General features: G+C 57.7%; 4 protein-coding genes and 1 long non-coding RNA gene across 12 annotated transcripts; 2 read left to right on the top strand and 3 right to left on the bottom strand.

The window, feature by feature from the left end:
- The first annotated feature begins 26 nt into the window (after positions 1 to 26).
- On the top strand, positions 27 to 2,143 carry LOC121058956. The gene is made up of 3 exons (XR_005814402.1): positions 27 to 169; positions 305 to 575; positions 914 to 2,143. It is a non-coding gene; the product is annotated as an uncharacterized LOC121058956 (long non-coding RNA).
- Positions 2,144 to 2,539: 396 nt separating this feature from the next.
- ZNF593 (zinc finger protein 593) lies at positions 2,540 to 4,147 on the bottom strand. Its single transcript, XM_040535156.1, has 3 exons — positions 3,911 to 4,147; positions 3,181 to 3,243; positions 2,540 to 3,027 (listed from the first exon to the last, which is right to left on the bottom strand). The coding sequence occupies exons 1-3, from the start codon at positions 4,105 to 4,107 to the stop codon at positions 2,886 to 2,888; spliced, it is 402 nt and encodes a 133-aa protein (XP_040391090.1). The 5' UTR covers positions 4,108 to 4,147; the 3' UTR covers positions 2,540 to 2,885.
- A 1,110-nt stretch (positions 4,148 to 5,257) lies between these two features.
- Positions 5,258 to 6,161, top strand: C23H1orf232 (chromosome 23 C1orf232 homolog). The gene is made up of 4 exons (XM_040534650.1): positions 5,258 to 5,344; positions 5,423 to 5,509; positions 5,591 to 5,688; positions 5,900 to 6,161. Exons 1-4 carry the CDS (start codon positions 5,258 to 5,260, stop codon positions 6,159 to 6,161), a joined length of 534 nt encoding a protein of 177 aa, XP_040390584.1.
- A 326-nt stretch (positions 6,162 to 6,487) lies between these two features.
- On the bottom strand, positions 6,488 to 10,095 carry FAM110D (family with sequence similarity 110 member D). Its single transcript, XM_040534892.1, has 3 exons — positions 9,738 to 10,095; positions 9,251 to 9,345; positions 6,488 to 8,020 (listed from the first exon to the last, which is right to left on the bottom strand). The coding sequence occupies exon 3, from the start codon at positions 7,940 to 7,942 to the stop codon at positions 6,896 to 6,898; it is 1,047 nt and encodes a 348-aa protein (XP_040390826.1). The 5' UTR covers positions 7,943 to 8,020; positions 9,251 to 9,345; positions 9,738 to 10,095; the 3' UTR covers positions 6,488 to 6,895.
- Positions 10,096 to 10,666: 571 nt separating this feature from the next.
- Positions 10,667 to 23,540, bottom strand: PDIK1L (PDLIM1 interacting kinase 1 like). Of its 8 annotated transcripts, XR_005814372.1 has the most exons (5): positions 23,364 to 23,453; positions 21,593 to 21,894; positions 14,872 to 18,936; positions 13,455 to 13,504; positions 10,667 to 13,061 (listed from the first exon to the last, which is right to left on the bottom strand). XR_005814372.1 is itself a non-coding variant. In XM_040534891.1 (3 exons), the coding sequence occupies exons 2-3, from the start codon at positions 21,875 to 21,877 to the stop codon at positions 18,193 to 18,195; spliced, it is 1,029 nt and encodes a 342-aa protein (XP_040390825.1). In that variant the 5' UTR covers positions 21,878 to 21,894; positions 23,462 to 23,540; the 3' UTR covers positions 10,667 to 18,192. The 8 variants fall into 8 exon arrangements, 2 of the variants coding, with proteins under 2 accessions (XP_040390825.1, XP_040390824.1); XR_005814367.1 differs by having other exon boundaries at positions 10,667 to 11,194; positions 12,680 to 18,936; XR_005814371.1 differs by having other exon boundaries at positions 13,455 to 18,936.
- Between the last annotated feature and the right edge of the window lie 1,644 nt (positions 23,541 to 25,184).

Here is a 25,184-nt window from a genome sequence, read left to right as displayed (position 1 = left end):
CCCCGCGGGGCGAGGCACCCGCGACGCGCCCCGGTGACTCACGGCCCCGGACGGTGACGCGCGGCCGTCGAAACCCCCGCGGGGATGGCAAACCCAGCTTGGGGGGCCCCCAGCCTCCATTTTATGAAGGCCACGAGACGAGGAGATGATGAGACGAGGACCCCCCCCCGTACACACAGCAAGGGCTGAGCCCTGGCACAACTCATGACACCAATACACCCCCACCACCATCCCAGGAGCCCGCTCCCCACTGCGGGGATTTTGCCCCCCAGCCCCAACCCCACCGCCACCCCTTCCTTTGCAGATGGGGAAACTGAGGCTGGGGGCTGCCTCCCCTCCAAGCCCGGCTCTCCCGAGTCCCAAACCCGCCCCGGCCCCCCCCCGAAACGCCTCCGTGCCCCCCCCCGCCGCGCCGTGTGCGCTTGGGGGAGCAGCGGGCGCTGATCGCTGCTGACAGCGGCGCCGCGCTCGCCGGCGGTTTCGGAGGGGCCGCGGGGCCTGATCCTTTCCGCTCCCCTCGCGCCATGATCATCCGGCCCCGACGCCTCACCCCGGGGTATTTCCGCCTGCTCCAGGTAAGGGGCGAGCAGGGGCTGGGGGGGGGGGGGCGACAAGTGGGGACCCCCAGTCCCTCCCCACGAGGCCTGCTGGCTGCGGGAGCCGTGCCTGGTCGTATCCTGGCTCCACGCTGGTGGTGAGGGTGCTGCGGCAGAGCGTGGGGTCGCAGGGCACCCCAAAATCACCATGGGTGCTGCACTGGGGCCATCCCGCTGGAAAAAGGGCCCCCCTTTGCCCCCGTATGCCAGCTGTGGGTGCATCGGGGTCGCTCAGGGCAGGCTGGGGGCTGTGTCTGGCCCCTGGGGGGTCTGGGGGTGGCGTTGCCCCTTTCTTCCCTTCTCCTCTCCCCCTGCAGATGCAGCTGGCGGCGGGGCAGGGAGCTGAGCCCAAGGACCGGGCGCTGCCCCCCCTGGCCCTGCTGCTGGCAGCCGCCGGGCTCTGCCTCTCCCTCTACAGCGCCCGGAGGATGGCCAGCCCCGCCAAGGCCCCCCCCGAGCCCTGAGCTGGGGCCATGGGGACGGTCCCCAGGTCCCCAGCCAGGCCCCGGCTTCCCCCCCTGCCCGAGGGGAGCTGCTGGATGCGGCCCCCACCTCGCAGCCCTGCCACGTCCTGCGCTGCCCCTCCACGCCTCGGCCGCATGATGCCAAGGAGCTGAGGGACACTCGCGCCTCTGCCTGCTTTGGGAAATGGAGAAATCGACTTGAGACCCCAAAAAGACGCAGCCAACAGGTTCCAGGGCCACCAGCGCAGCCCCGGGACTCACTGCCATGACGTTGAGTCCCGACCAGGCAGCAGGATGCGGCCACTACGAGACCGGAGGCTGAGCGGACGGACAGACCCCCCTGTTAGAGGGGTTTGGGGTTCCTCACACCCTGCTCTTCCCTGACCCTACCGGCGGCACGGGGACGCGCTGTGCCTGCCGCCAGCCCTGCCACGGCCGGGGGAAAGGAGGTCAGCGCTGAGCGGCGTTAGGTAACGCGGCAGGGAGGGCTGGGACCGGGATCAGCCTCCGAAATGAGGGGACACGGGGCCAGCTCCTGCCTGGGCCTCGAGGTAAAGAGCACGGTTCAGGCAATGCTTCCCCAAGGACGGGCACATCCCCCTGGGACCAGCGGCCACAGCTTTCCCCTTCCCCGTGCCCGCCGACCCCACGCGGAGCTGGGCACGGAGCTGCGCCCAGCAGAGGGCTGGCTGCTGACAGACGGCTGGCTGCAGTCGCCCTGGTCTCCCCGGGCAGGGGGGGACAAATCCGGGCAGCTTGCATGGAAATAAATCCTTTCCTTCTGAGCAAAGCCGCGCTGTCGTCATGCTGCCTCCCTGCTGCTCGGCAGGAAGGACAGAGCCCCAGGAGCTGGTTTAGCTGCGTCGGCTGAGCCCGCTCTGCGGGAACTCGCAGCGGTGGCACCCGGGGCCACGCGGCAGCACGGGGTCACATCACCCCTGGGATCAGCTGCAGCAGGCTGGGGGACGCAGCGAGGGGGCTGGATCGTGCCATACACACGGCCCCAGCCCTCTAGGAGCATGAAATCACCTCCGTGCAGTGAGTTTTAGGGCATCGAACTCAGTGGTATTGTTTTCAGAAGCCCCAAACTCTACCTGCTGGGGAGGACACCAGCTTACCCCCAAGGCTGGCAGGGCCAGCCCCATAAAAAGCTGCTTACTACAAACCCGCGTGCTCGATGAAGGCTTGGTTCACACACAAAGCTCCCCCCATGCAAAAACAAGCCCCGTATCTGCTACCAGTGGGTGGGATCCCTCCCCTAGAAGGGAGCAGGGGGGGCCTGGCCATCCCGCCAGAGAAGGAGCACCGTGACAAGGCTGCGCCCATGGACTGGCGCACACACACACAAAGTGTTTTCCTTTGAGGGCTCAGGAAGAGGACAGCCGGGGAAGGTACCGTCCTCCCGAGGGGTGTGGCTGCCCTCGTTCCCTCCAGCCAGAGCCTGGAACACACTCGCAGAGAGCTCTCAACACCGGCCTGTTGGGTGACATATTTTAATGGGTGACTAACGGGGTCTCTGACCCAAGGAGAGACCTAAAACCGCTCCAAAAGCCAAGAGACGAGCGCACAGTCATGCCAGCGTTTGCAGCAAGGAGCTGCTTGTCCTGTCCCCAGAACGAGGACACACACAGCCCGCCCCTGCAGGGGCACGCGGGGTCTCGCTGGCTCCTTCTCCTCGTTAGTGCCCAGCGAGGAGGAACGCTGTGCCTGCTCGCTGGCCAGCTGCGATGGAGCGTGGTTTTCTCATGGAGCTGGGGACAAAGACGTCCTTTCAGTGGCACCGTGACAAAGGCACCTGCGAAGGGAGCAGCCCGGCCCCTCGGGCTCAGCTGGACGCCTCCATCTCGACCGCTTCGTCCAGCGGCTGGGTCTGCACGTGGACCTTCTTCGGGGGGATGTAGGAGCCCATCCCCGCGGCGCGCTCGGCCTCCTCCTGCGTGTAGGGCTCCTCGCTCAGCTGCTTCAGCCTGCGGGAGAGCAGAGAGGTGCTGAGACCACCCACGGCGGTGCCTTGAAACACAGCAAATCCCCACAGCGACCGGCCCAGCACTGGCACCCCCACCTCAGCCCCCTCGGGGACCAGACCTTAGGGTCTTAGAGGCTCAGGACCCCCCCCTTACCTCTTCTTGTGCACCTTGGACCTGAAGTGCTCCTTCATGCTGGTCAGGTCCACGAAGTAGCGCCTGAGGGCAGAGAGGGGCTGGGGTCAGGGGGGGATCTGGGGTCCCTACACCTCCAGAACCAACTCCCAATGGATGAGGGACCCTCCCAGTGTACGATAAACTCCCAAGGAGTCAGAGACCCCCTGGGCCAGCCCAGGACCCCCGGACCTGTCACCCCCTGGGCCCTGTCACCCTCCCCAAAACCTGCTGCCCCCTCCAAAACCTGTTCCCCCCCCCCCCCAAGACTTGTCACTCCTCCCTGGATCCTGCTGCCCCCCTCCCAGGCCTGTCACCCCCCCAAAACCCTGTCACCCCCCCCAAAACCTGTCGCCCCCCCCCCAAAACCCACTGCCCTCCCCAAAACCTGTCGCCCCCCAAAACCCTGTCACCTCCCCCAAAACCTGTCGCCCCCCCCAAAACCTGTCGCCCCCCCCAAAACCCACTGCCCTCCCCAAAACCTGTCGCCCCCCAAAACCCTGTCACCTCCCCCAAAACCTGTCGCCCCTCCCAAAACCCTGTCACCTCCCCCAAGACCCACTGCCCTCCCCAAAACCTGTCCCCCCCAAGACCTGTCGCCCCCCCAAAACCCTGCCACCTCCCCCAAAACCCGTCTCCCCCCCAGTCCTGTCATCCCCTGGCCCCCCCCCCCCCCAAAACCCTGCCACCCTCCCGGCCCCGCCTGCCGTACGCGCAGTGCAGGCAGTAGAACTGGGCGCAGCCCGGCAGGTCGGGGTCGGGCTCCTGGCGCAGCAGCCGGGCGGCCCGGCCGGGCTCCAGGTCCGCGTGGATCTCGTCCAGGTCCCGGCGGCGCCGCTTGGTCTTGGCCCGCCGCGCCTCCGAGTGCGCCCGGTGCGCGCCCGTGCGGCGGCTGCCCCGCGGCGACATGGCGGCGGCGTGGCCGAGGGGCGCACTGCGCAGGCGCCGGAGGAGGGAGCTCCGCCCCTCCGCGTTGGCCACGCCCCCACGCTCATAGGCTCCGCCCCCCGGTCGGTGCCGGAGGGGGGGAGCCCCGACATGCAGCTCCCCACCCCCCCCCCCCCGGTGTCCCCCCCCCCGTCACCTCTCGGTGTCCCCCCCCCCCCCCAGTGTCACCCCCTGGTGTCACATCCTGGTGTCACCCTTCAGTGTCACCCTCCCCCCCCCACTGTCACCCTGATGGTGTCAAAGCACCAGTGTCATCCCCCCCACAGTGCCCCCCCCCAGCGTCCCCCCCCCCGTGTCCCCCCCGTGTCCCCCCCCAGTGTCACCTCCCTAGTATCCCCCCCCAGCGTCCCCCTCCCACTGTCACCCCCTGGTGTCACCCCCCCATGTCACCCTTCAGTGTCCCCTCCCCAGTGCCCCCCCCAAGTGTCACCCTGCTGGTGTCACCCCCTGGTGTCACCCCCCCCCCCAGTGTCACCCTTTGGTGTCGGCCCCCGGCGTCACCCCCCAGTGCCACCTCTCGATGTCACCCTCCCAGTGTCACCCCCCCCACTGCCACCCCCCCAGTGTCACCCCCCAGTGTCACCTCTCCTGTGTCACCCCCCAATGTCACCCCCCAGCCCTGCCCACACCCCCATCCCCACACCGCCCCGAGCATGGCCCCGACCCCCCCGTGGCTGCCCCCCCCTGTCCTGCCCCCAGGGTCCCAGGCTCAGGGCCAGGGTGCCCCCGGTGCCCCCCCGGTGCTGCTCGGGTGCCCCAAGGCCACCAATCGCATTTCCTGCCCCGGGCGATCAGTTACACCTTGGGGACAAGGTGGGGGGGACAGCAGTGACCCCAGCACCAGCTCACCACCATGGGCTCCGTGCACCCCCCACTGGTGACCCCCCCCCGGGTGAGGGGCACTAGGGACGGGGGGGCTTTGGGGTGACCGGAGCGGCCGCCCCCGCTGTGCCCCCAGCTCTGGCCGGGCTCAGGTTCCCCTTTGTGCATCGAGAGCGGCCCCTGAAACTTTAATGAGGACACCGGATCGCCGGGGCGGCGCGGGGGGGCCCGGCCCCCCACCCCTCCTGCTCCCCGGCACCCATCGGCTCCATCCCGCCGGCCCCTCGCCATGACCCAAGGCTTCTGGGGGCTCTACAAGGCCAGGGTGCTGCAGGCCCTGGGGGGCGCATGGGCTGACGGGGCGCTGCAGGAGGAGGTAACATGGGGGGGGGGCACGGGCGGGCAGAGCCCCCCGTCCTCCCCCTGCCCTCACCGGGTGGGGGCTTCGTTGCAGGGAGACCCCCCCGAGCTGATGGAGGCGGCCGAGCCCCCCGCGCTGATGGAGGAGGGACCCGGCCCCGTGTCGCAGCTGGCGAGGAAGGTGAGGCTGGGGGGGGGGCAGCAGGGGGGCTGCTGTGGGACCGGGGGAGCCCCGGTGACCCCCCCCATGCCTCGTCCCCAGGTGCAGGGGGTGGGTGCCAGGGGCTGGCGGACCCTCTCATCCCTCTTCGCCCACGAGGACGAGCACCAGCTGCTCAGCCCGGAGCCCTGCGCCAACCAGTAAGTTGTGGCTCGGTGCTGGGGGGGCCCAGAGCCACCCTCAGGGCTCTGTAGCCCCACGTCACCCCCACCCCGTCACCTGCGGTCCCCCACCCCATGACCAAGAGGTTGGGGGGCTCGGACACCCCCTGGTGTGGCAGCGGGTTCGGGAAGGGATGGGCATGGTGAGAAGGGCCCTGCGGTGACGTCCCCGACCCCACTCTCCCCCCAGCCCGCTGGCTGCCTCACCAGCACAGCCGCCCCCCTCCCAGAAAACACACGGATTTTGGGATCTCTTCGCTAGCAAGTGGCAGCAGGCGTCGGCCCCCGACCAGGAGGAGCCCCCGACGGAGCCGGGCGAGAGCCCCGGGGAGCCGCCGGGGGACGAGGGCCCCTACGACCTGCGGGAGCCGGAGGAAGGGGCCTTCAGGTGGGGCTTCCTGGCCAGCAAGCTGGCTGAAATCCGAAATAAAAACGCCCCCAAGGGCAACTAGAGGAGGAGGAGGAGGAGGAGGAGGAGGCGCCGGCCGGACTCTGCGGCAGCCCCCGCCGGTGGTGCCGTGGTGGGCTTTGGGGATGCGGAGGTGCCGGCACTAAAGACCCCGAGGTGCCTTTTCCCTAAGCGTGTGTGGTGCTTTCTTTGCCTTCATGCCCCCCCCAGCAGCCCGGTCACCCACGGAGCCACCCCATCGTGTCCCCAGGGCCTCAGAGCTGCCCCAGGCAGCCAAGACCCTCCAGAGGGATGGAGGGGGGGCACCACCCCAAGCCCCAAAGCATCACCCCCGAGCTTTGCTGGCAGAAACCACACACACAGCCAGGCTAGAAAAAAAACACGGGTTTATTGAGCCCTGCTCCCATCCCAGCGGCCCCTTTTCTGGCGAGGACGGCGTTGAGGAGGGGGCTCGGGCTCTGCTTCCCATCCCAGACCACATCCAGAAACAGGGAGGACCAAGAGGAGGGGACCCAACGGGGCACAGCAGCCTGCGGGCCCCCGGGGCTGTGGCTGAACTCACCCAGGGGAGCCCCCCGGGCACCCCACCACACTCAGCCGTGTGTCCGCACCCCAAAATACGTCCCCCAAGGGGCAGACCTGGTGTCCCTGCCGGCCAGCAGCAGCCCCGCGGTGCTGGGGCTGAGGATGGCCATGGGCTGCAGGCCTCCTCTAGCCCGGGCAAGGGGCCGCATCCTGCCACCCCGACCCCCGCGGGGCCGGCCGGGGCTCGTTGTTTCACACCGTGGATTCCTTGGCGGCCGCCCAGGCTCGCTGGCAGCCGTAGAGCCACTTGATGACGCGGGCGTTGCGCTCCACCACCGAAACGGCGGAGCAGAGCCGGGCGTCCTGCTCCTCGTCGCCCGGCCCCGCGTCCTCCCCGCTGCCCCCCGAGGCCTGGCTGGGCTCCCACTCGCAGGAGCCGGGGAACTTCGCCGAGGCGTTGTCCCAGCCCGCCGGCACGAACCGCTCCTGCCCCAGCCCCTCCACCAGCGCCCGGTCCAGCCCGCAGTAGTTGAAGAAGCGCTCCTGCTCCGACAGCGGCAGCGAGAGGCGCAGGCCCAGCGCTGGCTTGCTGGGGCTGGGGGAGGCGGGGGTCTGGGCCGGGCTGGGGGCTTCGGGGGGCTGCGCCACGGGGCTGCCGGGCAGCTGGAAGATGTTGCTGCCGCTGCTGCTTCTGCTGCCGGTGGTGGTGCCCGGTGTCCTCGGCTCCGCTCGCTCCGTGGGCACCCACAGCATGGGGCTCTCGGGGGCTCCGGCCAGCCCGTGGGCTGGGGGGGAGCTGGGGGGCTTGTCCCTGAGCGGCCCCTGGAAGAGGCGCCTGACCAGCCCGTAGCCCTTGTTCTCCTTGTTGATGACCGGGCAGTCCCGTTTCTGCCGGTAAATGATGAGCGAGTCGGGCCTCAGCAGGCGCTTGCCGCTGCCGCCCCTCCGCAGCACGGGGGACTGGGGGCACGGCGGCTTGCGGGGGCCGTCGCGGCTCAGGTCCGAGCCCTGGCAGAGCTCGTGGCACTGCTGGAGGGCGAGCAGGCGCCGGCCGCGGGGGGAGAAGCGGGGCGAGCAGCCCCGCAGCGCCGGCTCCTGCCGGCTGTTGATGACCTGCTGCGATTTGACGTATTTGGCTTTGTCGGCCTCCAGCCGCTCCACTGCACTGGGCGCGCGGCCCCCGCTGCCCCCCGCCACCTGCTCCCGCAGGTACTCGGGGCCCCGGTTCAGCAGGCGCAGGGGGGAGACGCCGCGGCCGGGGGAGCACACTGCCCGGGGAGAGCTGCCGAGGGGGACCATCGCCCGCCAGCCCCCAGCCGGCTCCGGGTGGGACGGGGACCCCAAAGGTCTGCTGGGCTCCTGGACTCAGCTACAGCCCTGGGAGGAGAGAGGAGAGACGGGGTTAGTACTGAGGATGGGGCTGGCACCGAGGATGGGGTTGGCACTGCCAGCAGAAGGACCAGGAGCAAAGCGGGGACCGGGGCTGTCCCCTACCCCCAGCAGAGGTGCCCCGCAAGCCATTGCGGGAACAATCACGGGCAGGAAGAGCGAAGCGCCGAGCATCCGCCGACTTCACCGAGATCCCAAGAGCGGCTTCAAACAGGAAAAAATAGCGGAGCCACCGCCTTATCTTTATGAGCCCAGGGACAGCAGAACAAAGACAGTGCGGGGAAGCCAGCGAGCTTCCCTGGCCCTACCTCTGAGCGTGCCGGCAGTGGGGCCGCGTTGGCCGGGGCCGTTTTGGCCAGCGGGGTTTCCGTGCCATGCGGGCATCGTGGCTCCCCGCAGCACTGGCCTGGGCCGGGCCCTGGCCCCACTTCCCTTTTCAGAAAGGAAAACAAAGGAGCTCGGGGCAGGTTTATTTTAAGTGGAGGCTGCTTGCGGCAGACAGTCGGCACCGAGGCTGCCGGGGGCAGCGGGGTCAGCCCGGCCTCCCCAGTCCCTCCGCAGCAGTGGGATCCCGAGCGCTGGGATAAGCGATCCTCTGACCCTCTCCTACCTCCATTTGTGGGGTTCAAGGAGCAAAGGGCTTCTGTTAGCCCTGGGCGCACGACGGCTCCTGCTCAGCTTTACCCGAGCATCTGTGAGGGGACAGCAGAGGACGAGGATGGTTCGGAGGCAGCCGGCGCGGGCGTGCGGGGCCAGGGCCATAAATCGGGCGGTGGAGGTGGGGCCTGGCCGCGGGCTGTAAATGCCCAAAGCAGATGGTGGCCCTCAGGAGAAGCCCAAATGGCCGTGAGGAGCCTCCTCTGGGGAGGCGGCGAGGAGCGGCGAGGACGGGCAGAACACGGCTAACAGAGAGCAGACAGCCAGGAGCCTTCTGCCCCGACACGCAGCACAGGGCTGCAGCATTGCGCCCAGCCCATTTTACAGATGGGTAAACTGAGGCACGGAGCTGTTCTGCTCCTGCGCTCCTAAAGGGGCAAACTCCCAAACCTCCCTGGGTTTCGGGCAAAGCTCTGGGGTGGTTCAAGGGATGCTGCCCCCACACGTGGTCCCATCACTGGGCGCAGCCAGCACGCCCAGGGTGCCAGCGTCCCCGCACCCCCAGCCCAGCGCCAGGACCCGTGCCCAGCAGCTGGGCCAGCAGAGGATGCTCTCGCTCACCTGGGCCCACGCAGGGGTCAGGGGTGCTCCGCTGGTCTCCGCCGCTCCTGTCCCTCCGGCCGCCAGCAGCAAACTGAGCCCAGAGCTGCAGGAGCCTCATATAGAGGGGGAGGAAGAGCCACCCCATTAACCCCTGCCAGCCCAGCCCCGTCAACACAACCGCTGCCTGCCAGCACCCCGCTGGCATGGGGGGCCCCATTCCCACAGCCTTTGCACCCCAGACCCACGCACAGCCAGCATTAACCCCTCTCCTCCTGCAGCTGCAGGCTCCATCTCCTCTCCCAGCCCTTTTTGCCTCCCTATGGGAGCCTGGCCAGGATCCTGATTTAGGGACAGGCTCCCCACCACCCTCTGCCCCTTGGGGGCCGCTAGCAGTGGTGTCTGCCTTCTCTCAGGTGGGGCCCAGCCTGTCTGCCCCCCTCACACACTTTGCATCAGGAGCAGAAGGATGGAAGCTCATCCACTGCACCAGCTTTTCCCCTTCCACCTGCCCTGGAGCTGCTGAGCCCAGCTCAAGAACAGGAGCCCACCGCAATCCCCCTTCCCCAGGGTCCCGCAGTGGGCAGGCGGAATGGAGCAAAGAAAGGTCCCAACACCTCCTCTGGCGGTGACGAAAGGGTCAAAGCGAGCTCTGAGCCAGGCAGGTTCCTGCCTCCTCTTCCCCCGGGAAGGGCTGTAAATTGCAGGAAGCCACAGGGACCGGAGCCAGCCCAGGGGTTTATTTTACCTCTGCCCTCTCCCCTTCCCGGAGGGCCGAGCATCCCCCTGGCCCCACACACCGCCCCAGCCCACCCAGGGGGGGGGACTCAGGCTCCCCAGAGCTTGTGCTGCAGAGACTGGGCAACCCCAGGGACCTCCATCAGCTCCCTGCACCCACAAAGCTGAAGAGGGAACCAGGAGGCTGTAGCAGGGATGAAGCCACGAAATTTGGCACAGGACCTGCAGGTTCCCTTAAAGAAGGGGGACATGGCCACGAGCCTGCCTGCCCCCACGCCAGTTCCTTCCTGCAGCACCGGTGTCACTGCTGGTGTCACTGCCAGTGCCGGGAACCGGGGCTGGGTCAGCGCCCAGCAGCTCCCTGTAGGCATGAATGGGGGCCAGGAGGGGTGGGGGTTTAGGCCAGCACCCCCAGTGCTGGAAAAACCAAGCCTGAAGTCGAGGCTGTAGCAAGATCTGAGGCACCAAGGTTTGCCTGAGCTCTGCTGGCACAGGCCGAACCCCAACAAAAGCAAAAACAGGGACAAACCTGGGGAGGAGCAACGCACCGAGCTGTGCTCCCAGGGGTACCTGGACAGTGCGGGATGCTTCAGAGGAAAACGGGGCAAGGATAGGGACAAGAGGCTGAGAAACCCGTGCCAGGACTGGGATCTGCTCCCCACCCACCTCAGTTTTAACACCAAACAACAGGAATCGCTGTTCATTAAGACAGGTTTATTTTCCAAGCCGGAATTCAGGCAGCCATTCTGGTAAAGACAGCCATGAGTAAGAGCAGCCTCTGATTCCCTTTTTCTGTGGCGTGTCCCCGTGATGCACTTCCACCAAGCGCCTGCCACTTCCCCTGCCCTGGGAACAGGACAGACAGACAGACGGGGGGCCACAGGCAGCAGGCACTTACTGCTGAACTACAATTTGCACGAGCCAAATTCCTTGGGGGATTCAAAAGGGGCAGTTTGAGGGATCCTCCCTGGCATCAGGAGGCCAGACAGCTCCTTAAGCCTGGGAGGGGTGGGGGGGGCTGTCACCTCAGTTTCTAGGAAGTGATTTAAGTGATTTACCCAATTAATCAGCCTATTGTAAACACAGTGGGTGGCATTTCTTAGTCACACAGCCCCTTAAAGTTTCTTGTTATTTAATTAAGCCTGCTTGTCTTACTGCTTCAGCACTGCCTGGCCAGTGATTACGGGAGAGTCGCAGGTTTGGGTCCAGCTGTAGGATGCTTTCAGCCTGTGATGGGAGAGAAGGTCGACAAAGTCCCCAAAGGTCCAACAGCACAGCTCATCCCTCCCAAGTGACTTCTCAGAGTACGCCCAGCTCCTGATCAAACAGCTCCGCTCCCAGCAAGACCTCCTCTCTCCCAGTTTGTGGTGACATGTACGAGGTGGGCACGTAATCACGCACCGCAGGCTCCAGGAGGAGGAACCGCAGAAGAGGATCCCCAGAAGAGCTCTGGGAGATCAGCAGGGCCCTGCCGCAGCCCTGACCCACCCCAGAGGAGCAGCAGGAGCAGCCCTGAGGCTATGACAGCCACACCTGGAGGAGGACTGAGGCTGTCGATGGCCAACTGCCTCTGCAGGGAGGATGAGCTGATTTCCAGAGAGGGAAATTTGGTGTGGATAAGCAGAGCTCGCAGCCCTGCTCCTCCAAAGGCAGAGAAGGGCTCTCTGTATAGTCCTTAAGGCACCAACCTGTCGTCACACAGGTCTGCTCGGGGCATGCAGAGACTTGGCCTCCTGGGGGAGGAAGCTCTGACCCCTCAGCACCACTGGGCTTCCCGGGAAAGGTCTCAAAACACCCAAAGAGCCCAGCATGCACCAGGACACAAGAAAAAGCAGAAAAATAACAGCCTGGTCTGCAAACAAACGGTAAATATGGAGATCCATTTCTCCGGAGTTGAGCCTGCCCACAGGATAGTGGTCAGGGCTCAACATGCCCCTCAGTCACCTCTCCAGATGCATTTCTCCTTTGCAAATCACTTTAACACCACTGTGACCAGGTGCAGACATGACTGAGGGAACTGATAACATCACCATCTGTTTCTACTCACCAGTTTACTTTCCCAACCCACAAAAGCCCTTTCTGGTCTGAGGCCCATGTAAATACCAAAGAGGGGAGAGCAGCCGAAATGAGCTAGGAGGCTCAAGGCTGTATGGCTGCAAGCCAGAGGGCTCAAGATGCACTAACGTGTATTTGGGACAGAGCAGGAGTGGAAGGCCTGCTATACAAGTTTAAAAATATCAAGGGCTCAAATGGGCATAAATAAATCTGAAACCAACACCTCATCTAAGGCAGCCACCCACAAGTTTGTGCAAGTAGGAACTAGAGAGCAGTTGGGCGCAGGAGAGAAGGACACGGAGCCTCACGCAGATGTTCATGCCCTACCGACAGGCAGGGCTTCAAACCACGCTGCAGGGTGAGGCTGGCCTCGCTGACTTGGGGTGCCTGTGCCAGTCCGGGAAGCAAAAGACAGTCAGTATTCGGACCACGGACACAGGTTGAGAAAGGGAAGGTAACCACGACAGAGGGGTCTCCGAAATACGAGTGTCTGGGCTGAACCCACCACCTGCTGCAAAGGACCCACGGACATTTTGTTGTTTTCATTTCAAACCCCAGAGCACTTGCAACTCTAACGCTGCTGCTCCCTTCACCCACTTCAACAAACGCAAAGTGCATCAGCCATGCCCTCTAGCACCCAAACCCAGCGTACGTTACCTGGTTAAAACATTTGAAAGGAGCAGGATTTATGGGAGAGGCACCGATGGGAGGTTGCCTTCCTCCTCCTCCTCCCCAGGCCCGTGGCAGCCACAGCTCCAATTCGCCACCTGCCAGCTCAGCCCACGGGGCCCAGGCACCGACTGCTCCTCAGGAACTGCAGCCCTTATGCAACTGTTTCTGCTCCAGGCACCCAGGTAATCTGGAAACTCATCTGGGAACAAAGGGACTCGAAGAGGAGAACATCACCTGGGCCGTGGCTCCTCTTGCAGCGACGCACTGGGGCTGCTGGCTGATCTTTGGGGTCGCTCAGCTTCTCCGTACTCCCCCTGCTCTGCTTACAGAAGCAGACGGCCTCCGACTCCCCCAAATGCTTACAGACCTGGTGGTAAGAGGGGAGAAGCAGCAGCAGCTCGGGCTGGGATTTCCACCTCCCAACCCCTCCCCGAATACAGTGCAGGCACTCAGGACAGCTTGTGACACTTGAGACAGATCCCTCTTCCTTAACTGCGCGTAAGAATAGCCAGCACTTTGCATGAACTGCTCCCAGACCCTGAGCAAAAAGGAAACGAAACCTGGTCAGCGCTCAGCAGCGCCTGAGCTGCCAGCGAACTGCAGTTTATGTTTAAAAACTTGTAACTAGCTCTCCGAGGGACCCTGCTTCTTGGGCTTACAGCGCAGGCCACCAGTGAAGACCGAGAACACTTCACGACGGATCCCAGAGAGGATTCGGGCGACACGGGTACAGCGAGGGGCAAAGCAACGCAGAGGTTACCTCCGTGCTGCCCGCAGTCCAGAGTCCACCCGAGCGCGTCTGCTCAGCCACTGCACGAGAGAAAAGAGACGTTACTTCAGAGCGAGGGCATCCTTCCAAGGGGCGGGCAGCGCTGCCACCGCAGGCAGGGCCTTATCTCCCCCACAAAGCAACGCCTGCCATCGCGCCGCAGCTCAGGCAGAGCACGAATTGGCTGGCACGAAGGACAGCCGTGTTCAGACGAACACAAAGCACCAAATACAAACACGAGCTCGCAGCCCCAGCGCTACGGAGCGGGGAGCTCCCAGCCAAACCCTGCCAGAGGAAACGGGACAGGCAATCCGCAGCCCGAGGACTCTGCACTCTGCAAAACGAGCAAAATAAAGCAGGGGTTGGGTTATTTGAGCTGAGATGCAGCTTTATTTAACTTCTAGGGTCTGTAACAGCATTCTTCAGAGATTTTAATTTTCGTTTTCCACGCGCTAGGCATATTTCAAGTGTGTAGGTTTAGTTTTCTCCATTTTACGGGGGAGGGATTTAGCTTGTGTCTGTATTTAAAGTCACCGGTCTTACAGCTAACCAGAGGTTCAACTCTCCCCTTTAATTAAGGTTCTTATCCTTTAAGGTGCTTATCCTTTAATGGAAAAGAAAATGTAAATTTCAAACCCTCTCTCTTTCGCAAAGACTGTGCTGACTTACAGATTTCACCACAGCTCCTAGCCAGGCGGGGACCTGCCTGCAGCACCAGGGAACACAAAACTCCAGGCGACGATGCAAGCACACCCGGCATCCATGAGGCTACTGGGTTTGGGTTTGCTGGTGGGGTAAAAACAGGAGGACAGGATAATTTATAGCATTTCCAGTTTGCGCTAGTCTCACTCCCAGTCTGCACAACCCTTTGTTCTGAAGCACTTTAATTAAAAACATGCAAATGACCTTAGCCTCCTGTACCATGTATAAGTAACAGCATTTCTTCACCTTTATTTCTAATGTTTCTCGGGGCATGTGAGACCAGCAGGTCGCCAGCACCTCGCGGCCTCCAGGACACCATTTACAGCTTGGTCAGCCCCAGCACCAGCTCTGCCACCAGCTCCAAACAAATCCAGGCTGGATCAAACAGCTCAGCCCCCGCACACAGGAGGGAAACGTGCGGGAGGATGTTTTTACCGGGCTGCCCTCAGCTCTCTGCACAGGGGACTGCAGCGTGCTGGGGAGAGGGGAACGGGGCTCACCCACCGAGGAACAGCCGGAGGTCTTCTGGGTGAGAGTTTCCTACTCCAGCACTCATTCCCTGCAGGGGGAAGGCTTGCTTCAGAGGGAGGAGCGGCAGCGCCCAGAAAAGCAGCAGCATGTATTCACAGCCTCAAATCCAGTCATACCAGTAACAGAGCAGACAGAGGCTGCCGGAGATTTCCATGCAGCCCAGGGTGGTACTCACGCTGCTTGTAGTAACAGCTTCAAGCATGCAGTGGATGCAAGACTTCTTCTGTCTTTAATCCCGTCTTTGAAAAGGGAGCAGCACACCCAGAGGAGCAGCGCTTTGATTCTTAAGAGGCTCAGCAGAAGGCTCCACGCGGCCAGGGCTCACCTCAGCTGGTCCAGAAGCCAGCTGCGGGCACATCCAGCAGGGCCGGGCTCTGGCAAATCCTCCAGCAGCACGTTGCGTACCTGCCAGAGCCTGGCACCGCCGCTACCCACACACGGTGAGCACAGCTCCTGGCCAACCCAGCATCTTTTCCGCCCTGAAGTCACTTCGAGTACTCCTACAGCTCACTACTACTCTAGCAGAGCAAGTAAACCTTTCTGCAGCCTGCCTGGCAGCTAGGTGACATTGTGCTGACCGAAAGGAAAGCATTTCTCGGTAGAGAGTTCAAAAGCTTCATCGAATTCCAGGTTTTATTTCAAAAAAAAAGTCATGAACTTAATAAATTACACAATAATCTCCCCCATTATAAATTCTGCACAAAATATATTTTACAATTTTTAAAGAAAGATTTGAAAAAACCTTTTCTGAGTGCCGAAGAGTATCTTGACTTTGTCACGCTGGTGAATAGTTCTGTAGCTGCTACAACAGTTTGCTTTACCGAAGGTTTGAAAACAAAGACCTCAGACAACAAAAATCAAACAGAACACAAACCTCAAGGACTATCATTCAAGGAGCCAAGGAAATGCTCAGTGTCACCCAACAGCAAGGCTAAGCACCATGAGAGGGATTTCAGGTACCCCCACCCTTTAAAGTGGCAATCAGTGCAAACGCATCCTTTGGGAGTCAAAAAACAAATTTTTTGTGCATTCATTAGCACTCATTTCTGCACCGCAGGCAGGCAGCACATTCAGTGCTCATCCTTTGAAGTACTTCAGAGGAGAATCAAATGATTTGCAAAGAGCCTTACCGGTAAGTACTATTATTCTGGAGTAGATTAATACCCTCAGATTAACAGAGTTGAATTAACAGAGCTGATTCTGTCTTTCGGGTGGGCAGGAGAGGAGGAAGTTAATGCATTTTCAGAAGTTTGACCTGAAAGGTTATCTACCCTCAGCTTTACGCAGCCTCCCTGAATGACCACGCTGGGATGTAAGCGCTGTAGAGGTGTTAGCACAGAGAGCAAGAGGTTTGCTTTCCTCCTAACAAGCTGAGTTTTCAGTTGTACGGAACCCAGTTCAGATGTGAGAACGAGCAGACCTCCACTTCTAGAACACAAGAGCTCTCCTTGTCACCCATTACTCAGAGAGGCTCCCAGGCTTCCTTTACAGACAAAGCTCCCTGCAGGGACGGTGCAGTGCTGGGACATCTGTGCAGGCAAGAGGCCGTACCTTCAGCACGATGCACTCGCCTCCATCCCTGCCAGCTCAGGCACGAGGGATCAGACACTGCTGGATCCAAACACCTCGGTGTGACGCAGCGCCATCCTCCCGAAGTCACTTCGGAAAGCTCATCTAGACACTAAATATTGTTATGCTTTGAGACAGTAAAATATGTTTGTCTGAGCATCACTGTTTAGGCAATCTGCCTTAGACCAAGTGACGCAAACTAAGAATTAACCGCTACGGACCCTCAGGTAACTGCTGCCACCAGGACTACACTCAGCAGGCAAGACCTGCAGCTAAGAACTTCCTGCTGTAGTCTGTCAAGCCTCAGAAGTCTGGTAGAATCGGAAACCTTTGCTTTTCCAATAAATTTGTTGGTTTCGCTGCTTACTCACTCTGGGCAGGGTTTCAGGTTTCATGGCAGTTTCCAGGTAAGACTTAAGAAAACCAAAGCATTGAATTGATTTTATTAAGAAAAAACAGCCTTTGTTACAGCTTTAATAAAAACTGCCTTTTTTTTTTTTAAGAACTACATTTTCAAAAGGTCAAATTGATGGGAAAGGTCACGCTCCTGCAGCCAAAAGAAAAAAGTATCATACCAGCACAAAGCAGCTTCTGTCCGGCCTGCAGTGTCACGTAGCATAAACGAAACATCTCTTAGCACGTGAACGTGCTCCTGTGCAGTAAGAGAGGGGGATAAGCAGCCTTCCAGCTGCTCCAAAGCTTTCTTTCCTACTGGCAGCGGTTTTAAATATTACTTATCAAAAGGAGGAAAATAAATCCAAAGATTGGCCAAGGTTGCTGCACAAGTCTGAGATGCCTTTCACTGATCACTAAGAGTTTTCTCCCATATTTGAGGTGTGTCCAAGAGGACAGCCATCCCTTCATCTCGTCACTACCAGGTTACAGGCAGCACCGGAAAGGGAGACCATGACCAGTAACAGATCCGCTTCACAAAAAAACTGTGCCGTAACCATTATTTTGGAGAATCTTCAGAACAATGCTTTATGCTGCTGGATTCCCTCACCGCGGAGTTGCCTTTTCACATGGAAGCTCTACTGTAACTACTCAGTTTGCTACTGGATTCTAGTTTAAAGGAGGGAGCATGTTGTGAAGCTGTAGATTAATGGATTAATAAAGTATTTGATTAGTAGGGGGAAGCAGAATTGAATGGTTAATGAACCAGCCACCATGCTAGCACCTGATTGCATGCACTTGTAATTTGACTCCCACAGTGATGAGCTCATTAGGCTGGAAGTGCTAAACTCGACCACCTCAGCACTTTTAAAGCTGCTGATACCCTTGCATTGTATTTTTTTTGTCTACAAAGTCAAGTCTCAGACCCTATCTTTAACATTAGATAACAAAAATAAATAATAAAGTTATCCAGGACTGGAGAAGAAGGAATGCTTCTCACCTGTCTTCCTCACCCGGTGTTCTAGCAGACCCCAATCATTCAGACCCACAGCAAATAATTTAAGAGAAGTGTCATTTCTCCATGGAATGCAACACACAGGCACACGCTCCCAGTCACCCGTAGACATAAATATATACACAGAATTACTTTACAAAGCCTGAAGATTTGCACTGCCAGCATGCAAACCTCTTTTTCCATGAGGAGTTCCTAATACTGATATAGGAAACTGGAATGTAGGAAATACTCTGAGATATTGCTGGAAACCAAGTCTCAGCTCTTAAGACATCCCACTGCCAACGTACACAAATGAACACCGTCACATCTTACACTTGCACATGACATCCTGGTAACACACACAGACGCAGTGCTAACACAATGGCCAACTCACATTCTGATAGTTTATGAAACCCAGAATTCTGTCGGAAGGAACTAAACCCGCAGGTTTGAGATCAGGCTCGTTTCTTTTACTGCCACGAAGTTGCACCATCAGTTAGGCCAGCAGCAGCTCTACCAAGAGACAGACTGCTCGGCGGGTCACGTCTCCCAGCTGCCATAGTCTTTAAAAGCTATGTTGACTAATCGCAGCTCGAGTTCAAAAGCATCGGGACGGTCCTGTGGGTTGGCAGCCAGCATTTCCTTAATCAGCTGTTTCATGCGAGCATTCATGGATTTTTTCTTTACAGGGATGAGTAGCTCCATTTTAGGGTTTTCTAGAAGCGCCTCCCCAACAGGCACGATCGCTGTCCCCTGCTTGACGTAACTCCCCAGAAGTTCTTTCTTTGTTTCTGTGTCTATGAATGTGATTCTTTCTAGCATCGCCCAGATTATGATCCCCAGGGCAAAAATGTCTGCTTTGGCAGTGTAGTGTCCTTCCCAGACTTCGGGGGCCATATAGAAGTCAGTCCCACATGCAGTTGATAGAAAACACTTATTTACATTGACTGGTTCCTCGGGGTTCTGTCCTGAAGCGGAACATACCTTACTCAGCCCAAAATCAGCTACTTTCAGCGTGGGCTCCAAGTCACTAGCATCCATCCTGCTCTGGGATATCAGAATATTGTCAGGTTTGAGATCACGATGAATAATTTGGTTTTTGTGCAGGAAAGCCAGGGCACTGCTGAGCTGAAGCATGAAACTGGTGTTGGTCTTGCGGTTAGGCTTTCGGGACAACAGATACTCATTCATATCTCCTCCATCACAGAAATCCATTACAAACCATAGGTAATAAGCACTTCTGGGGTCAAAGACTATTTCTCCTTTTAACGAGGTCTCTACAAGCTGCAACAAGGGAGAGAAGCGTCATAACTACCTGATGAGCACAGGAATATAAAGATATGATAGAAAAAATGCATGAGTTTTGGATCTTCCTCTCAACAATCCAGAGAGTAAGATACCGCAACTGGTAAAAATAAAGGTTAATGCAGAGCTTATGATTTAAAAGAAAAATCACAAAGTATTTGACAGCCTTTTTATTTGTGTGTGCACGAAGCATATCAAGCTCACACTGCTGCCCAGAAACTAGAGCTAGACCCCGATAAGAGTATTTTGAGAGATACCAAGTGGCTATTTCACTCCCATCTGTTTCAGCTGGGCAGCGTCCCACCCCAACAAAGCCTGTCCCACCCATTTTGCTAACAGCCTCGTGTACAAACACAGCTCTGAGTAACCCCTGCACAGCACCAGCAGATTCTGTTTGTCCTCTGCAGCATCACAATAGGTTTTTAAAGCCTGCTCTCCATTCCTTACACATGAAGGCATTCTAGCAAGTGCCAGTGAAGGATCTCTTGGCTCAGGAGAACACTGATCTACAGGCACAACTGAACAGCTGTTGCAAGTAACACCTTTCTCACCATCGTTATTCACCAGCTATTTCCCAGAACACAAGCAGTGAATGACTCCAGCAGCTAGTTCTAAGAGCCACTTCATACAAAAAGCAAGAGTAAGCCAGCAATCGCTTTTGCTAACCCTGTTTATACAGCTACACATTTGCCTTTTCAGCTCCTCTGAGCTGGCTGTAAGACTCGCCATTATTTGTTAGTAGCAAACCAATGTTTACTAAACCAAATGTAGCTTCTACAGGCTTCCAAAAATTAAGGTAGCTATTAATATTTAGAGACACATTTTAAATACTTTTTAAAAAGTGGTGTTTTCCATTCAAGAGCAAAATTAGTAGCAAATTATAGCTATCTTGAATTACAAGCACGGCTAGTACTCAAACCAGACTAACTTAGGAGCAACTCCGTGTTAGAACTCGAAAACTGTGTACTCAGGGCTCAGAGTACATAACAGGAGATTAAGGTATGGCAGCACAGGAGGAGCCTCCCTGCCAAGAGCACACCAACACGCAGTTCCTCCCTCCACATGGGTTTACAGAAGCTAGACTTGTATTTTGGCTCAGAGCATCAGGACAGCAAAATCCACCCCGGACACCAAGCTAGTCCCCAGGTCTCACTAAATCAATTTGGCTGAGCTGACACTAGTTTAGGTCCTGCCCCAGAGCACTGCAGGGGACACCGACACCCCCTTCCCAGCCAGCCTCCTGCCCACTGCACCAGCCCAGCTCTGTAATGTAATAGCACCTGGGGCAGGGAGAAGAGAGGGCACACCACAGGAGATCTGGGGTTCTCTATTTTAGCATATGCTATTATAAAGTGAGCCCAGCTCAGCCCTGCCCTTTGCCCTTCTCTGCTCTCTGGAGAGGAAAACAATCTGCAGCACTTGTGCCCCACACACATGCAAGATCTACACACTGCATTACTAACAGACTACCAGCAAAAATCAGTGCTGCAGGTGCCCTGGAAGCTCTCCCCCCACCTCACAGTTCCACCCTGCTGCTTTCCCCTCAAAACCCCCCTTTTTTAAACTCCTCCCTGTTCAGCTGTCTTCCAAGTTTCATGCAGTATCTCAGGGATCCACTAACAACTAGGAAGGTAAGGCACTAATTTCTCCTATATGAGCTGAGCAGAGTTGTTTTACCCTAATGCCTTCATGAAAGCCAGCCAACAACAACAACTGAGCTATGGCAAGTTCACAACGGCAAGAGTCCTCGTTCTCAGGCTCATACAGCACCCAGTACAACAGGATCTGGACAGCGGTGAAGTGCTGTCAAATGAGTGTCCAGTAACAAAAGGCCCTGTGCCAGGCTTGCAAGAACAACAATAAAAACCAAAACAATAAAAGTCAACTACAGATAACAACAAACATTGAGCAGGCTACTGACTTTTTAAATCAAATGGACAAGTTTCTGTCAAGGGTTGACTTAAAGTTTGGGGCAGATCCCTGACAAGGGAATGAATCAGATGAGATTTCAAGGTTCTCCCTTGAAATATACTGGAGTACTTCTTCCAGAAGTATGTGCCTTCAAACTTTAAGGCAACTCAGCTTGTAATAGTCACACAGGGAAAAGCAATATTTATTCCTCCACTCCGCTATTTATCATACCTTTGCTTCTCTTTGAAGAGATCCAGTTATTTACACAAAGAATTTTAAACAGCTCCATGTACTCTAGCAATTGCTTATTATTTAGGAAGCCAACACTTAAAATTCTTTAAGAAATCAGACAGCTACTTCCCCTCTAAGGGCATCCGAGAGGAAGAAATTCTTCAGAGCTCTGTCTCAAGGCACTAGTACGACTTGTTAACCCTGCAGCGGGACTTCTATCAACTCCCTTGTGCTTTATCTGCGGTGTTTCCTCAAATTAGCAAAGCACATCCTGGAGTCTTTTAGAGTGGCATGGCTTTAAATTAAAAGATACAGGTGATTGTTCAATACATATGCTCTTTTGAGGACAAAGTAGCTCTTGGGTGTCAACAATGTGAAAATACCCTCTCCTAACTAAGAATACCTCAAAAGTAGTCTTAGCTACCCATCTCCTTCCCTCCCAGCTGCACATCCATATTAAGCGCTTCCACCCCATTACCTCAGCTTCATGTACCTGTAAGTAAAGGGAGGAACTGGAGCCATGGGACATCTTCTGCACCATGCCATCTTTCTGCAAGATGCACTCCTCCAGATGAATGACGTTGGGATGCTGGCTCTTGATACTGCTAAGTGCCCAGAACTCACGCAGAGCTAGTTCCACGTTCTCTGGAGCATGGCACCGAATCTTTTTCACAGCGACCCGGGCAGAGGTCTTCCTGACGACTGCTTCGTACACCACACCATAACTGCCACGACCAACCTCCCGTATTAGATCGTACTTAGGCTGGCTACTCACCATCTTCAAGATCAAGGGTTCTGGGGAAGGGGGAAAAACCCACAGAACTATAACTTACGAACAAGAACTGAGCTGCATTTTCCCCCATATGGCGTGGCAATATGAAGTCTATCAATACCCTTCAATTAACAGGGCAGCACCTCTGGGCATTGCACAGAACGTAACGCTGCGTTCGAGTGCTAGAATATTTCAGAAGTTATTCTGTAAACCTGGACCTCTTAAGGGCTAGCTAAAAGTGCATCACTTCAGTGGGACTGTTAAGATTTAAAATACAGCTCAGTTTTCAGGAAGGCAACAATTCAAACCTAGAATTGTACTGTGCTGAGACAGGATTATCATGTACTCTCCTACTCCTTTCTCTGTGTCCTTTGTGAGTGTCTACATGAGTAACAGCACTCTATCATGCTCTCCATCCATGTCTGGGATAGCAGAAAATAGGTTCTAGTTGAAGCCTGTGGTTGAGGAGTAACAGATTTAAATAAAGCTGTCTTTAAGAACATAATTGCATAGATAAATATTTCTGTTAGGATTTAATAATGCTTTTGTTTCCTCTGGTACTAAGATAAGAGGATACTTCACAGACTTTTAATGTTACTATGATGTTCCAAGTGGTTTCATCTGTATGAATTCTATTGTTACAAAAAGAGTAAAAGAGCGACTTATTACAGAAGCTTGTACCCAGCACCTAACTTGTAGTTTTGCTCAACGGGGTAAGGACTTCAACAAAAACAAGCATATTGCTCTGTAAGGAAAACAAGACACACACACACTCAGGAAAAAAACACCAAACACTGCCACAGATTTATGAACCTCCCTGCACACTTCCCTCAAGGATTACAAATCAAAACACACCAGCACCGCCTCCATACAAACAGACCGAAATGGGACACTGCCTACAGACAGAAAAAAATTGTCTGGCCAAATATCACTGGTCAAACAGAATGAAATGCAAGAAAAAAAAGATATCACAGTTTGTGTATCAGAAATAGATTGCAAGAATGCCAGTGATAAATGTAATTCTCTAGGTCAGTAAACCAGGCAATAAGGACCACGTCAAAAGAGCCTGTTATTAGGAGGGAGCTTTCAAGTATTTCCAGTGTTTTAGGTACTATTTTTTTGAAGGAAAAACAAAACAAAAAAAAAAAGAGAGAGAGAGAGAGACAGGTATCATCAGTCTCAGGGCAATACTACCGGGGACCCTTCAAAGCTCTCCTCAAAGCCCTGCAGCCAACGCTTCCAGCAACGCTCGCACGGAGCCAGGGCCGCTTCCACGGGGGGGTTTAGGGCTCTGCGACCTCACCAGTGGCGAAAAACCTCCCAGGGAAAACCCCGCGGTGCTCAGCGAGCAGAAAGCGCCCGCAGCCCGGCGGAGAGGCCTCGTCCCCCCGTCCCCCGATCCCCAGCACCGGGGCCTGAGGAGAAGCGGCCCCACAGGGCCCTGCCCGCCGCCGGTAGCCGAGCCCCTCACGGCGGGGCTCCACACGCACACCTGAGGCAGAGGCCGCCGCCTCCGAACCCCTCCGTGGAGCCCCGAACCCCGCGGCCATGTCCCTCTATGACAGAGGGGGGACGCGGCCTCCGCATTACCTCAGCGCTGCCGCGCTGCCGCCGCCCGGCCGCCATTATAGGGCCCGCCCCCGGCCGCCATCTTAGGGCCCGCCCCCTCGGCGGCCATCTTAGGGCCCGCCCCTCGCACCGCCCCCGGCCGCGTCAATTCTGTGTCATTAATTAATCAATCGCCCGACGTTAATCAATAGATAACGGGGGTCCCTCGCGCCTTTTGTGGCGCCTTAGCTCTGTGTGGAGCTGCTGGCTGAGAGCTGTCCCCCCTTTCTGTGCCTTGTTCTCCCTTATTTCTGTGGGTTTGCCACAGCTGGGGTCCCACAGCCCGTTGAGGGTGTTGGGGTGCAGTGGGGCTGCTGCTTGTGGGGGTCCTGTGAGGAGCTCGTGGGGGTCCTTCGGATGTGCTCCCACTACAGCAGAGCTCCCACATCACTCCCTGGTTAATTGGTAACGAGCCCAGTGGTGATTAGTGCCCCACAGCCCTGCCTAAGCTGCCCGAAGCCAATTAGGGGCCAACGAGCCCCTTGTAGGGTTTCGAAGCCGATTAAAGCATTAAAACCCGTCCTCTGCCGTGAATCCCCTTAATCGAGTCCAGGAGCAATTAGTTAATCAATGCCAGCCTTGGGCAGGGCAAATTTTTGGACATGGGGACGGGTGCACATCCGGTGGCCAACCCCCCATGTGCCTGGCCAGCCCTGCTTCCAAGCACACACCTCCCTGGAAGAGCCCCAAGTGCCGAAACGGGGACAATTTTGCAAGATGTGCTTGGCCGGTGCCTGCACAGTCACTTGGTTGACATGTGAGCCTGTCCGGAAGGAGCACACAAAACAGCCCTAAGGCTGCCCTGCCCCAGGGGGGCTGGCTGCAATGAAAACAGGGCCCCTTGCACCCATGTACCCCGTACCTATGTGCACAAGTGTACCTGTGTGCCCCTACACCTCTGTGCACAAGTGTGCCCATGTACCTGTGCACCCATGGGCACCTGCACGCACGTACCTGTACATCCATGTACCTACACACCCTGCACGCCCATGTACCCATGTACACCTGTACCACATACCCCTGTCCCCTTGCACCCATATATTCATGCATCCATGTACCTGTGCACCCACACATCCCCAGCTACCCCTGAACCCCTAAACTCATGTCCCCCCATACTCAAGCACCTGTGCACCCCTGTACCCTGTAAACACCGGCACCCCTGCACCCCACACGCATCCCTGCAGCAGCGCTGGCGCTCGCAGCACCCCCTGCCCAGGGGCTCTGCGGGCTGCAGAGCAGCCACCCCGTCCCACCCTGTCCCCTGTGACCCGCAGCCAAGGCGCTATAATTACCCGCTCTCCTCATGCAGCTGCTAATATTTACAGGTCTCCCAGTGCACCGGTGCTGGGATTTGGAAGAACACCCTGTTTACCGCCAGGCAATGTGATCGGGGCCGCTCCCAGCTGGGGCAGCTCTGGAGGGGCTGCGCTGCTGCTGTTTTCCTGCTGCGGTTTCTGGGTCAGGTTTTGCAAACAAGCAGAGGGCACGGCCGGCCACGCGGGTTGTGCCAGCATGGTGGTGCCAGCCTTGGCGAGCTCCCCATGGGCTGCCAAGTACGTTTTGGGGTGCAGAGAAGCCCCCATGCCCTGTCTGGGGGGGCTGCACACACCAAGCACGGTGCTGCCATCCACCCAGAAAGCCCCCCACCCTATGTGTGCATAGCACCCCAAAAGTGCTCACATTTTGTGGGTACAAAGGGAGATGC

This window comes from Cygnus olor, chromosome 23 (genome assembly GCF_009769625.2).
Source record: "Cygnus olor isolate bCygOlo1 chromosome 23, bCygOlo1.pri.v2, whole genome shotgun sequence".
Lineage (NCBI taxonomy): Eukaryota > Metazoa > Chordata > Aves > Anseriformes > Anatidae > Cygnus > Cygnus olor.
Note: the sequence above shows the minus strand (reverse complement) of the source record. Positions and strands in the feature narration are given on the sequence as shown.

What these genes read in the sequence shown, in the direction of transcription:
- ZNF593 (XM_040535156.1), bottom strand. Translation starts at nt 4,107, where the DNA reads ATGTCGCCGCGGGGCAGCCGCCGCACGGGCGCGCACCGGGCGCACTCG. An exon ending in TTCTACTGCCTGCACTGCGC is followed by an intron (nt 3,244 to 3,910) that starts GTACGGCAGGCG and finishes CTCTGCCCTCAG; the next exon opens with GCGCTACTTCGTGGACCTGA. An exon ending in TCCAAGGTGCACAAGAAGAG is followed by an intron (nt 3,028 to 3,180) that starts GTAAGGGGGGGG and finishes GCTCTCCCGCAG; the next exon opens with GCTGAAGCAGCTGAGCGAGG.
- C23H1orf232 (XM_040534650.1), top strand. Translation starts at nt 5,258, where the DNA reads ATGACCCAAGGCTTCTGGGGGCTCTACAAGGCCAGGGTGCTGCAGGCC. An exon ending in ACGGGGCGCTGCAGGAGGAG is followed by an intron (nt 5,345 to 5,422) that starts GTAACATGGGGG and finishes GCTTCGTTGCAG; the next exon opens with GGAGACCCCCCCGAGCTGAT. An exon ending in CCGGAGCCCTGCGCCAACCA is followed by an intron (nt 5,689 to 5,899) that starts GTAAGTTGTGGC and finishes CTCTCCCCCCAG; the next exon opens with CCCGCTGGCTGCCTCACCAG.
- FAM110D (XM_040534892.1), bottom strand. Translation starts at nt 7,942, where the DNA reads ATGGTCCCCCTCGGCAGCTCTCCCCGGGCAGTGTGCTCCCCCGGCCGC.
- PDIK1L (XM_040534890.1), bottom strand. Translation starts at nt 23,421, where the DNA reads ATGGCCGCGGGGTTCGGGGCTCCACGGAGGGGTTCGGAGGCGGCGGCC. An exon ending in GGCGGCGGCCTCTGCCTCAG is followed by an intron (nt 21,895 to 23,363) that starts GTGTGCGTGTGG and finishes CCCCTTCCCCAG; the next exon opens with AACCCTTGATCTTGAAGATG. An exon ending in GTTCCTCCCTTTACTTACAG is followed by an intron (nt 18,937 to 21,592) that starts GTACATGAAGCT and finishes CCCTTGTTGCAG; the next exon opens with CTTGTAGAGACCTCGTTAAA.